This window comes from Carya illinoinensis, chromosome 5, assembly GCF_018687715.1.
Source record: "Carya illinoinensis cultivar Pawnee chromosome 5, C.illinoinensisPawnee_v1, whole genome shotgun sequence".
In the NCBI taxonomy this organism is placed as follows: domain Eukaryota; kingdom Viridiplantae; phylum Streptophyta; class Magnoliopsida; order Fagales; family Juglandaceae; genus Carya; species Carya illinoinensis.
Window position 1 is genome coordinate 25358276 of NC_056756.1, and position 14238 is coordinate 25372513.

General features: G+C 40.3%; 1 protein-coding gene across 1 annotated transcript; it reads right to left on the reverse strand.

The window, feature by feature from the left end:
• Window positions 1–92: 92 nt before the first annotated feature.
• LOC122310221 lies at window positions 93–13432 on the reverse strand. The gene is made up of 6 exons (XM_043124102.1): window positions 13412–13432; window positions 12597–12775; window positions 12177–12309; window positions 11713–11870; window positions 11490–11610; window positions 93–2675 (listed from the first exon to the last, which is right to left on the reverse strand). The coding sequence occupies exons 1-6, from the start codon at window positions 13430–13432 to the stop codon at window positions 2271–2273; spliced, it is 1017 nt and encodes a 338-aa protein (XP_042980036.1). The 3' UTR covers window positions 93–2270.
• Between the last annotated feature and the right edge of the window lie 806 nt (window positions 13433–14238).

Sequence of the window (14238 nt, forward strand, 5' to 3'; positions counted from 1 at the left end):
CTATTTGAGTTATGCTATACGACGTGAGAATTTTACGCAAACACATACATGCATATATATATATACTAGTAAAGCAACACATGCAATGTGTCTAGTGGATTCAATACCTCCTTAGTGAGGATTTCCTTTCATTATATAGGCACAAGTGTGCAAGATACAAGGCTGAAATCAAGGCTAAATTACAGGAATTAAATCTATTTACTAGAAAGGAAACTATGACTATGTACAGAATCTGTCTAAGTATGGAATGTCTGCTATCTAAATAAGGAAGTATATATAGACAACTCATAAAAGATAAATAAGGCAAGTGGAGATGTATCATGCTGTCATCCCCTCTCAAATTGATGTTGTTCGGTCAAGAAGCATCAATTTATCCACAAGAAATTGATGACGTTGTCGTGTCATGGCCTTAGTAAACACATCAGTGATCTGGAGGTCAGTAGAAACATGAGGAAAAGAAATGATACGAGTGTCCAATACTTCCTGAATGGAATGACAGTCCACCTCAATGTGTTACGTGCGTTCATGAAAAATAGGATTGGCAGCAATTTGAATGGCACTACTGTTGTCAGCATGGAGAGGAGTAGGATCAGACTGAGCGCAACCAAGCTCAGCGAGGAGACCACGAAGCCAAAGAATCTTAGAGCAAGCAACAGACATCGCACGGTATTCAGATTTAGTGGAAGATTTGGAAACACGATCCTGTTTCTTACTCTTCCAAGAGATCAATGAGTCACCAAGAAACATGCACTAGACTGTAATAGAGTGTCGCGTATCAGGACATCCTGCCCAATCAGCATCACTGTAAGCCACAAGATGAAGAGAAGTCCCAGTAGGAAAGAACAGGCCACAACTAGGACAGCCACAAAGATATCGAATAATACGACGAACAACAGCAAAATGTAGATGACGGGGAGCTTGCATGAATTGACTAACCTGCTGGACAACAAATGAAATATCAGGCCGAGTAATAGTCAAATAGTTCAGGCTCCCCACTAATTGTCGATATAGAGTAGGATCGAAGAGGAGATCACCCTCGTCCCGACAATATTTCATGTTTACTTCCAAAGGAGTATCCACATAAGAAGTATCTTGAAGACCAGCCAAAGTAATCAGATCCTAAGTATATTTATGCTTATTCAAAAAAATGCCAGATGGATCAGTATGAACTTCCAACCCCAAGAAGTATGTAAGAGGACCAAGATCCTTCATATGAAAGGAGGCTTGAAGATGCTGCTGCAGTTGGGTGAATCGGTCCTAGTAATAACAATATCACCAACATAAACCAGAAGAAGAACAATGCCAATCGATGTATTACAGAAAAATAAAGAAGAGTCATATTGACTCTACTTAAAAGAAAATTGAAGCAAAGTAGAGCGTAATTTATCAAACCCTGCTCAAGGAGCTTGTTTCAACCCATATAACGAGCGTTTCAACTTACAGACATCCGATGGAGAAGAAGAGGACAAACCAGGTGGAATGGTCATGTATATCTCTTCTTTAAGATCGCCATGAAGAAAGGCATTTTTGACATCCATTTGATGAAGAAACCAACCTTGAGAGGCAACAACAGAAAGTATAGTCCGCACCGTAGTCATCTTGGCCACTGGAGCAAAAGTCTCCTCATAGTCCACCCCATACTCTTGCCTATTGCCAAGTGCAACCAACCGGGCCTTATACCGATCCAGAGTCCCATCAGAATGCAACTTGATAGAATAAACCCATTTGCAACCAATAGCTTTCACCTGAGCAGGACAACGGACAACATTCCATGTATGATTATCCTGAAGGGCTCAAAGTTCGTTGGCCATCGCCACACGCCAGCAATCATGTTTAGCTGCCTCAGAATATCCTAACGGAATGGGAATGGAAGACAAAGTAGTATGAAGAGAGGTATGGGAGAAACCATACCGATCAGGCGGATGAGACACTCTAGTCGAACAATGAGGAACTGTGAGAGTGTCCAGATCACTTGTAGAAGATTCAGTCGGAGCAGGCTCAGATGGCGGATTAGGCTCAGGAAGGGGCAAAGTAGGGTGGCGTCTTTCATAGACAAGACCAGGTTTGAAGCGAACAGGAGAAGAAGCCAAGTTATCAAAATTAGGCAAGACATGCATCGCAAGCAAAGACTCAACATGAGAATAAAAGAATGACTAATTTTCAAAGAAAACAACACGACGAGAAATGCGAGAAGAAAATTGAGTCTTAACATAAGCAGTGAATTGTTGGAAAACAGAGAAGACTTTAGATTTAGAATAAAGAAAATAAATCTAGGTATACTTCATATAATCATCAATGAAAGTAACAACGTATTTATAATTGGCATGTGAGATAACAGGAGAAATGCCCCACACATCACTATGAATCAAATCGAAACAACGTTCAGTATGACTACCATGAGAAGGAAAAGAAAGAGACTTACTTTTACCTAATTTGCATGTAGAGCAATCAAAAGAAAGATGAGAAGAAAAGTTATCTTTATTGCCCAACAAACCATAATTTATTACATGGGATAAAACAATAGAATTAGGAGGACCCAACCGTTTGTGCCACACTTCACACTTATTGTTCACAGTGTTACAAGCAAACGAAATAACAGCAGGAAGGGAAAAACGTAGAGGAAATAAACGTCCAACTTTAGGCCCCTTCGCGAGTGTATGGCAAGACACCTGATCCTGCACAAGACAACCATCACGAGCTAAACGAACATCACAGTTGTTATCAACCAACTGTCCGACAGATATAAGACTAGTAGAGAGCTGAGGTGATACAAAACCATCCCAAACAGTAGAATTAACATCCCCAACAGTATGAATAGGTAACTGACTACTATTAGTAATCTGAATGTGTGATGAGCTATTATAAGGCCGAACATTGCTTCTTTTTTTTTTTATAGGTAAACGATAGTATTAATATGAATAGGCATAGCCCAAGTAAAACAAGAAGTTATACAAGAGATAAAACTTATCTAAGATGCTAAAGAAGACAAAAGAAAATCGTGCATATTTTAGCCATTAAAGTTTACAGCGATGGCCCAGAGGACTAAATAAGAGAAAAAAAGAGAGCAAAGCTCCACTAGTGTCCGCTCCTTGTCCTCAAATATCCGCTCATTGCGCTCTCGCCATATGCACCACATAACACAGATTGGAACCATTTTCCACACGGCTTTTATCTGTGGTAATCCACCCGGCATCCCCCAACTAGCCAATATAACTCAGTCACCATAGCAGGCATCATCCAATTTAACCCGATTCTGTTGAACACTTCGTACCACAAGGCTCCCGCTGTCTCACAATGTAGCAACAGATGATCCACGGTCTCTCCGGCTTTCTTACACATACAGCACCAGTCTGCAATGATTACCCGACGTTTACGCAAATTATCTGTCGTCAGGATCTTACCCAGGGCCGCTGACCAGACGAAAAAAAGTGCTTTGGGAGGTGCCTTATTTCTCCACAAACTTTTCCAAGGGAACTGACTATTTGGTGTGGTTATAAGGGATTTATAGAATGAGCGAACTGAAAAGTTCCCCTTACCCGCAGGTGTCCACCACAACTTATCTTCTCGCATACCATTCAGCTTCGTGGAATACACTAATCTGAAAAAAGCCTCAAAACTGTCTACTTCCCAATCTTGAGCTGCTCTAATAAAGGTGACATTCCATTGGACTTGATCCCCTGAATGCACCAGAAAATCTGTCACCGAAGCTTCTGGCTCACATGCCACACGGAACACGGTGGGAAAAGCATCCTTCAGCGCCGTCTCCCCACACCAGATGTCCCTCCAAAATTTTATACCAGTCCCTTCCCCCACCAAGAATCTAGTACGGTTTGCAAAAACTCCCCATCCTCGTCTGATGTGTTTCCAAATCCTCACCCCATAGGAGGCATTCCCATCTCTAGTACACCAACCACCCCACGTTCTCCCATGTCTGCAGTCAACAACTAATTTCCATAATGCTTCCAGTTCCATATTGTATCTCCAAAGCCATTTACCAAGAAGTGCTCGGTTAAACGTTTTCGAGTTCTTTATTCCCAATCCACCTGATGAGAGTGGTCTGCATACCTTTTCCCACTTAACTAAGTGGAATTTGAATTCGTTCCCCATCCCATTCCATAAGAAATCCCGATAAAGTTTTTCAATGTGTGAAGCCACAGAGGTTGGGATTTGGAATAAAGACAAGAAATAAGTTGGTAGATTAGAGAGAGTGCTTTTGATAAGAGTCACACGACCTCCTTTTGACAAGTATAGTCTCTTCCACCCTGCCAGTCTTTTTCCACTTTCTCAATAACTAAATCCCAGATTTGTAGGGATCGTGAAGCAGCCCCCAACGGTAGCCCCAAATAAGTCATAGGGAGAGAACCCACCTTACAACCCAAATTGTTAGCCAAATGCTGAATACTACTGATTCTATCGACTGGCACAAATTCTGATTTATCAAAATTCACCCTTAAACCCGACGCTGTTTCAAAGCATAGAAGAAGGGCCTTTAATGCCCTAAGTTGTTCTTTATCTACTTCACAAAAAATTAGTGTGTCATCTGCAAAAAGCAAGTGAGAGATAGAAATAAAGCCTCTATTCGAGTCACCCACTGAGAAACCAGCCATAAACCCATTGGCAACCAGAGCTGTTAACATCCTACTTAAGGCCTTCATGATGATAACAAAGAGAAGTGGGGACAAAGGATCTCCCTGTCTTAAACCTCGAGAGCTGTCGAAGAAACCCTCTGGGCTGCCATTAATAAGGACTGAAAATTTTGCCGTTGAGATACACCATCTGATCCACATGTGCCATTTCTCCCCGAAGCCACATCTCTGCAAAAGATATAGGAGAAAGTTCCAGTTTACATGGTCGTAAGCTTTTTCCATGTCCAGTTTGCAAATGATCCCTGCAATACCAGATTTTAGTCTACTATCCAGACATTCATTGGCTATTAACACGGAATCCAGAATTTGACGACCCCTTACAAAAGCATTTTGAGGCTTAGAAATAATTTTTCCTAAAACCTCCCCTAGTCTGTTAGCCAGCACCTTAGCTAGAATTTTGTAGATTCTGTTGATAAGGCTAATGGGCCTAAAATCCTTCACTTCCGAGGCCCCAAATTTCTTCAGAATAAAAGCAATAAAAGTAGCATTCAGGCTTTTCTTGCATCTTCCAGCATGGAAAAATTCTTGAAATACGTTCATAATGTCTTCTTTCACAACCTCCCAACACGTTTGAAAAAACCCCATCGAAAAACCATCTGGTCCTGGCACTTTATCTTTCTCCATTTTCCTAATCACATCATGTACTTCATCCTCTTCAAAGGCTCTTTCTAACCATGATGCTACTTGTGGTTCAATAGAATCAAAGTCCAGCCCATCCACTGTTGGCCTCCATCCCTCTCGTTCTGAAAAAAGATTATCAAAAAAACTCACCACATGTTCTCTAATCACTGGAGCTTCTGTGCAATCTCTACCATTGATTTTCAACATATCAATGGTATTATTTCTCCTATGTGAGTTGGCCACTCTATGGAAAAATTTCATGCTTCGATCCCCCTCTTTTAACCAAAGGGCTCTTGACTTCTGAAGCCAAGAAATCTCTTCTAAAGATAATATTCTTTCTAATTCTGAAACCAGCTCTGTCTTTTGTAAAAGTTCCTCTGGGGTGAGGGCTCTTTCTTCGGTGATTCTATCAAAAATCTGAATCTCCTCGGTCATGGTTTGCTTTTGTTCTCCCATATCTCCAAAACTTTGAGAATTCCAAAGCTTTAAATCGTTCTTTAGAGCTTTTAATTTACCTGTGAGAATAAAAGAGGGGGTGCCATGAAACTGATAAGAAGACCACCAATGTCTTACCTTGTCCACAAAGCCTTCACTTTTAAGCCACATGTTTTCAAACTTAAAAGAACGCCGACCACCTTGAATACCACCTCCATCCAGTAAAATAGGAAAGTGATCAGAACATAGACGTGGTAATCTCTTTTGAGATACCTCCGGGTAATGACATTCCCAATCCGGCGAAATTAGGAATCTATCTAGTCGAGAGTAAGTCTGGTTGTTGGACCATGTGAAAGGGCCACCTACAAGTGGGAGGTCCACCAAGTTCAAATCAAAAATACAATCTGAGAACTCTGTCATGGCTGGACTTAGTTGACTGTTTCCCGATCTTTCACTAGGGAATCTTGTGATGTTAAAGTCGCCACCTATGCAGCAGGGGAGGTCACCCACCAGCTCCAAATTCCCGCTATTTCCTCCCATAAAAGTTTTCTAATGTTGTCAGCATTGGGCCCATATATACCTGCAAATGCCCACATAAGCTCCAAATTCCAGCTATTTCCTCCCATAAAAGTTTTCTAATGTTGTCAGCATTGGGCCCATATATACCTGCAAATGCCCACATAAAATTGTCTTCTGCCATCTTAAAAGATACAGCCACTGAAAATTCCCCTACAAACTCCTCCATTTTCTCCATTACCCTCTTGTCCCACATCACAAGGATTCCACCCGAGGCCCCATTCGAGGCTAAATAAATCCAGTCTACATACGGACAATACCACACACTTCTCACTAATTTTCTAGTCACCAATTTCAACTTAGTTTCTTGTAAACAAACGACATCCGCCCTCCATTCTCGAAGTAAGTTTTTTATGCGAAGGCGTTTGTTGATCTTGTTCAACCCCCTAACGTTCCATGATAAAATTTTTGGCTTCATAACAAATTAGCATTACCCTTCCCTTTGGTTCTATCACGGCTGGAGCTCCCCTCGTTCAACGACCAGTCAAGCCTCTTGAGCTCCCTCTGTTTCTTGGAGCCATTTTTTTTTGTATGCGCATGACCCACCTCTTGTCCCACATCACAAGGATTCCACCCGAGGCCCCATTCGAGGCTAAATAAATCCAGTCTACATACGGACAATACCACACACTTCTCACTAATTTTCTAGTCACCAATTTCAACTTAGTTTCTTGTAAACAAACAACATCCGCCCTCCATTCTCGAAATAAATTTTTTATGCGAAGGCGTTTGTTGATCTCGTTCAACCCCCTAACGTTCCATGATAAAATTTTTGGCTTCATAACAAATTAGCATTACCCTTCCCTTTGGTTCTATCACGGCTGGAGCTCCCCTCGTTCAACGACCAGTCAAGCCTCTTGAGCTCCCTCTGTTTCTTGGAGCCATTTTTTTTTTGTATGCGCATGACCCACCTCTTGTCCCACATTACAAGGATTCCACCCGAGGCCCCATTCGAGGCTAAATAAATCCAGTCTACATACGGACAATACCACACACTTCTCACTAATTTTCTAGTCACCAATTTCAACTTAGTTTCTTGTAAACAAACGACATCCGCCCTCCATTCTCGAAGTAAATTTTTTATGCGAAGGCGTTTGTTGATCTCGTTCAACCCCCTAACGTTCCATGATAAAATTTTTGGCTTCATAACAAATTAGCATTACCCTTCCCTTTGGTTCTATCACGGCTGGAGCTCCCCTCGTTCAAAGACCAGTCAAGCCTCTTAAGCTCCCTCTGTTTCTTGGAGCCATTTTTTTTTGTATGTACATGACCCACCTCTATTGCCGTGAGAAGCGCCATGAATTGTTCTTCATAACCCACACACTTTATTCCCACCACATGTTGTATATCCTCTACCTTTTTAAGGACCCAATCCGACATCTCAAAGTCTATGGGTAATAAACAATTCAAAGGGTAAGGGTTCCTGTCACCAACCTCATTATCATCCCCAGATAAATTATTTCTTCCCCATTCAGTCAAAGTGTCCACGTTATTATTCTCTTCAGCAGCAACCATTTGAGTATCCGAGACGGGACCATAACGATGTCTGTGTGATATTGTGAGCTCCCCTCTGATCTATTCTCCCTAGTTCCCAAGTTCCTGCCATCTCCACCTTCTGGAAAAAAATCCAGATGTTCACCCGAAACTAAGGGAGCCTCCATTGAGGGTGACATTGACTCCTTACCCATAAACAGCGTGCTCTGTGTGTTAAGGAGCTCGCCCGAAGCCACGGGAGCCTCCATCTGGCCTGAACAAATCAACGTGCCCCCTGTCGTTACTTTCTGAGCTTGTAAATCAGGGAAAAACGTGTCAAGGAGCTCGCCCGATGCCACAGGAGCCTCTATCTGGTCTGAACGAAAATCGAAGCCCCCTGTTGTTACGTTCTGTTCGTGAAGATCAGGGAGAAATGAAGAAAAATGCCTGCTGTCCTCTTGTTCGGCATCCCTTGACGGCAGAATCTGTTCCACTGTGAGCGCCGGCGTTGTCTGTTCCACCTGGGTTGGGTTCTCCGTCGGTATCGGTACAGCCGATACTTTCTTCTTTGGAGCAAGTCCAGACGAAGCTTGCGGGTCGCTGTTTCATATTCTCCATATGGGGGCTGCCCGCTGGGCCGAGAATTCAGGTTGGGCTGAGATTGGCATATAGAAGGGTTGGGCTGGTTGGGCTGGGACGGGCCTACAATGGGGCTGGTTTGGAGGGGACCCATATGTTCTGGTGTGGGTTTAACAAGTTGTAGATCAAGTGTCCCATTCGGGCCCAAGGAAGGCCCATAACCATTCGGCCCCCTTTTCTTTCCTTATTAAAAAGTCTACTTTAGCCTGCAAATCACATAACTGAGACTTAGCTTCCAGAAGAAGCTTCAGCGTCTCCCCTACTGTCACGCAACCTTCATTTCCGCAACCACTACCCTGGCAAATTGCTAGACGTCTTTCACTGTCAGAGGGTTGTCCCGTATTCGGATTACTGTATCCTTTCTTGCCTTTGTTTTCAAACCGATGTTCAAAGGGTTGCGCCACCATCAGTGCTTCTCGATAGGAACGAGGCTGTGGCTGAGCTTCCGTATGTGGCCTCTCCACTCCTCCATTGTTGTGAAAACTTCTATTGACGACTAAGGACTCCTGCAACACCTCCCCCATTCTCCTCCATCCATTATCCTCTTCCTTTGGGACAAAGATAAAATTCCTCCTCCCTCCACCACTAAATTCCACCACTGCCAAGTAGAGGCCTCTTTCATTGCAACACCGTTGAGCAATGAAGCTTCGGTTACCTTCCCTTATTGTGGTGTAGAAATCATTTTTCTCTAACTTTGAGCATGAAACCATGGCCTTGGCCAGCCATTGTGTCGAAGCAGGTCCCAGTGTAATCGTAGCCACCACCTTCCAAGACCTTTCTGTGATAACCAAGTTGACCCCCTCTTTCGCAATTGTAAACTGCTTAGAGTCAATAACTAAAACTTGAATGAGACCCATGACGTGTGTTGCCCCCAGGATAAAAAACAACAAACCACCGTGCAAAATGTCGCTAACCTAAGACCGAACATTGCTAAGAGTATTAGAAGAGCTAGTCATGTGATTAGACACACTTAAATCAACAAGCCATGAGAAGGATGAAAGGGAACCGTTACCTTGCAGCCCTAAGGCTAAAAATGCTAAAATAATCATCTGCTGGACCATCTCTGTAGTAAGAGTAGGAGAATCTCCCGCAGTAGCAGAAGAAGAGGAACCCACAGTAGCCTGATAAGCATTAACCTGACGATTCTGGGGACGAGTAGGACAATCTTTAATAATATGCCCTGGCTTTTTATAGTAGTTGCAAGATTTTCTTGTATAGTGGGCAGCAATATGTCTATATTCCTTGCAGCTGAAGCATTGAACGTTCCGCATGTCCCGTCCCTTGTCTTCCCGTGAGCAGCATAAGCCACAACATTGGGTATCATTTTGTCATCCTGATAAGTGGCCTGGGTGGCAAGACGCTACTCCTCATGAAGTAACTCCCCAAAACAAACATCCAAAGATGGCACAGGATCACGGTTAATCAAATTGGAGCGAGTGGCCTCAAATTCAAGTCGTAATTTTATTAAAAACTGATCACGCTTGCTTTGCTCATGAACGGCCTGCACAACAGAGAGAGAAGCTTCTGAGACCTTGGCATAAATCATGTCAATAAACTCTCCCCAAAGAGTATTAATCTTGAATGGAGAGATCGCCCTGATTGTAACTAGCAATCTCGTATTCTAATTAATATTGTCTTGATTATATACTTTTCGTAAGTATTCCTACATAAATTGAGCAATCTTATAAGGCCTCAGATTGAGAACAATAAGAGGATCAACAGAGCCTAAAATCCATGTCATCACCCTAGCATCTTTAATCGTCCATTGAGCCAACTTAGGAAGCTCAGTAGGAGCGGGATCACTACCATCTATATGATCCCATAAATCTTTCCCCAAAACAAATAGGAGAAATTGAAATTCTCAGGAAGAATAATTCTTACCCATGAATTTCACAGTGAAAGAGTCTGAAGACATGATGCTCATAAAAGGGCCAGCCAAGAATAATACTGCACGTATCTACTAAGCACCAAAAATTAAAATTGCCAAGAACCCAAGAAAAGGAACTACCGTGAATCAAAAAACCAAAGTTGTCGAAAACTAAAAAAAATAACCTCACAGAAACTGCCGAGAAGCCCAACTCCTGCACAGAAACTGCTGAAAGCTACCACAAAGACTTCCAAGAAGCCCAAGTCTATCACAGAAATTGCCGAAAGCTACAAAACTCCAAGAAATATCACAGCCTAGCGACAACGAAAGCAAGAAACCAGCACAGAGATTGCCGACGGGATGAAAACTGTCACCCACCACCAAGAAAAAAAATAATCGCAGCCCAGCCACAAGCAAACAACTCACAGAAAGTGCTGACATAGTCAACACTAGCTTCCAACCAAAAAAAATCCCACAAGAATGAACCAAAAATATTTCTTAAGGGTTGGCTCTTGATATCATGTCAAGTGGATTCAATACCTCCTTAGTGAGGATTTCCTTTCATTATATAGGCGTGCAAGATACAAGGCTGGAATCAAGGCTAAATTACAGGAATTAAATCTATTTACAAGAAAGGAAACTATGACTATGTATAGAATCTGTCTAAGTATGGAACATCTGCTATCTAAATAAGGAAGTATATGTAGACAACTCATAAAAGATAAATAAGGCAAGTGGAGACGTATCATGCTGTCACGATGCACGTGTGCCCAATTGATATTTTTCATAGGTTTCACAACTTTAAAATTTTCCAGTTTAGCTATAAACGGACAGAGTTTCATCTATATTCTAACAAATTTTTTCCTGCTCATAATAAACATTATACATACTGTTTGCAAAATTTCATAAATACAACACAGAACTCCCATAAACATAATTACAATTATATATGAGCACTTTGTACTTATATATTATAACAGTTGAAAGTTTAAAAAGAAAGGTCTGGAAACTCTTTCTTATGTTCCTGGGACATTATTAACAAACAATACAGTAAGCCTATTTTGACGTAACCTCCCAGATTCATTCATTTGCGCGCCCAACACGATCCATTCATTATTTCAATGTTATTTGCAATATCTTCAAGATAAGATAGATATTCTTGTAATGATGAAAAACATATAAGAAGATAATGTATCAATTTTTTTAAACGTAATTGAATGTATAGATTTTACCTTGCCTCTATGTTCTATAAGATTAATCGTTATGCATCCCAAAATTTGCTTTGCCAAAGACCCAAAAATAGCCACTGGTGTCAATGTGCTGTCATCATACACATCTAAGCAAACTAGACACCTGACAGTAATGAATAAATTATTATTTTTTTATGTCAGAAATTAAAATGTTCTAATTATCATGTTAAAATTTTTAATTTCAAAATATGATGAAAATGTTTACCTTGGCTGTGCAATTGTCATGTTCTTGCAACTATAACATATGAAGTTTTCGCCGCGCTCGTAGCCAATTGCTTTATTGCAATTCTCGCATGACATGTAATGGAATGATTGATGAAAATCAACCATTCTAAATTTGCCTTTAACCAACAATGTGGATTTCTGCATTAAGACAGAATAATTACGTGCATTAACCAACATCCAAATCATACCATATAGAAGGATTCGAAATTCATCATTACCACATGAATTAAACTCAACAAACAATCAACATTTTAAATTTAAGCATATCCACAGTCCCAAATCCACAGCACAATTCACAAATTCTCATCCTCCATCTCCATTTCATCCCAACCAACCTCCAATTTCCATGTCTCAAAAAAATAAAATTAAATCATTCTAAAGAGTAAACAAATGAATTTTATTCTTTAAAATAAGATATTTGCCTTAAAAGAAAGGAAATTATACCGTCATTGCTGGAGCAATTATCAGTCTTTCTGCGATTTCAGATATTTTTATGATCGGATCCGTAGAGCTGCTTGAAGCTAATCCAAAACTGCTTCCAATTATCTCTTCCAGTAATACATCGTTTTGTGCCACCCTGAGAATTTGAATTAGTAATTAAAGTTAAACATCAAAACAAACAAGGATAGATTTATAGTGGAAAAAACAACATAAAATTTATAGTGCATATAAATAAGAAATGGAATAAAAAAATTTTAAATAAGTTATTCACCATGTACGTAATGCAACGGAAGATGGAAGAAACCCTAACAGAAAATAAAATGTCTTCACATACATAGTTAATAGCAGTAACAGTTCATCCAAAAAAGTGTCAAAATTAAGTAAAATTTTCGAAATGGAAGAATACATTATCATTGCCATGCCTCATTAGCTTTTGCACAGGCTGACTGGTATGCATGGTTTCTCAATTCAGCCTCAGCTCTTTCTTGCTCCTCTCTTGTGGCTTGCCTCCTTTCATCCTTCTGGGAACCAAGATCCCCAACACCCAGAACGGCAGATAGAGCCTCTGCTTCAAGGACATCTAAATCCAGCTCCTCTTTCTTCTACGAGGATTTCTTTTTCTTAGGCTTTTTAAATTGAAGCATTTTTTGTGGAGTAGAGTAATCTGATGAGATCTTCTCAAATGAGTTGAGATCTTCAAAGTGATTATTTGTGGAAGAACCCTCTATCTTCTTAGGGACCTGGCAATAGGGAGATATATTCTTCAAAAGCAAGGAAAATCTTCATTAAGAAATAAGTCATTAACGCATGGAAATAAGCTTAAAATCATCTTTCATCACAAATATTCAAACCATGCAAATTAAGTGCAAATATTTTCGCCATTCTCTTCCACTTGAGATAATCAATGCACATTGGTTTGATGGAAAGAGAGAATAAATTTTTGAAAAACTATTTTCCCTTTTTTATCGATTAATAATTATTTTCCTTTATCAATAACAAATCACATTTTCTTAAAAGAATATTTCAAACTAAGCAAAAGCAATTTCAACTTATTTTCAATCTTTAAAAAAATAACTGTTCATGCAGTATATTAAATGCTTGCTTCACAGGTAAATCAACATCTAGGGCAACATGTAAGCAAAATGTTTCTGGATTAGAAATTGATTCACGTTACCATTAGAAAGACAGGAACTTGAGCCTCTCAAATGAAAGCAAATGGTCAAGCATCCAAACCTTGCCTGGGTCAGGAAGTAACTCATTGCCAGTTTAAGTAGAGAATAATACAAAAATATGTTGATGGGAGGCCTATAAATCAGCGTTGATCTTCCTGGCACCACCTCGGTCGGTGGACCATCTGCAACTCAGGCCTGCATTGTAACAGTCTGGTTCTAATTTGTTAGTAGATAATAACAACAACGAACGACAACAATAACAACATTTTAGTAGAAAGACAGCCTACAAGAGCCAAAAACATAGTATTAAGATACAACAAAGCACAAAAGAAATGATTAACCATGACACATGCACATGTACTTGAAGAACTCAATTCCCATGATTGACTAAAAAGTAAAAAGGCTTGCTTTAGTCTTCAAAATGTGCGGGAGATTCACTAAGAATTAAGCACACCACAGTTCATACTAATTAAGTGAAGCCCATAAATAGACAGGTTGATATATCCAAGACGTTGAGTGTAACACCCCGTTCCCGTAGGATAGAGACGTTACTAACCAACATGATAAAATGCCCGGTAAAGAGACTCATTACTCTGAAATACCTCACTTATTGGAATAGACTTAAAAGAAAGGAAATAAATAGTCTTGAAAACTGAAACTGAATAAAGCAAAAGTGAGCTAGTCTTAAACAAAACTAGTTATTGAAAAGACATAAAGGAAACTTAATCCTTGTGTAAAAGACACTTATTCATCTCTAAGTCCATATACTAAATCTACTCCTGGCCATCCAGCTCTGCATCATCATAATCACCATCTGTGGCAATCAACATAGAAGAAAACAAAAAGACAAACAACAAAATGAGTCGAATACTCAGTAAATAATACATCATACC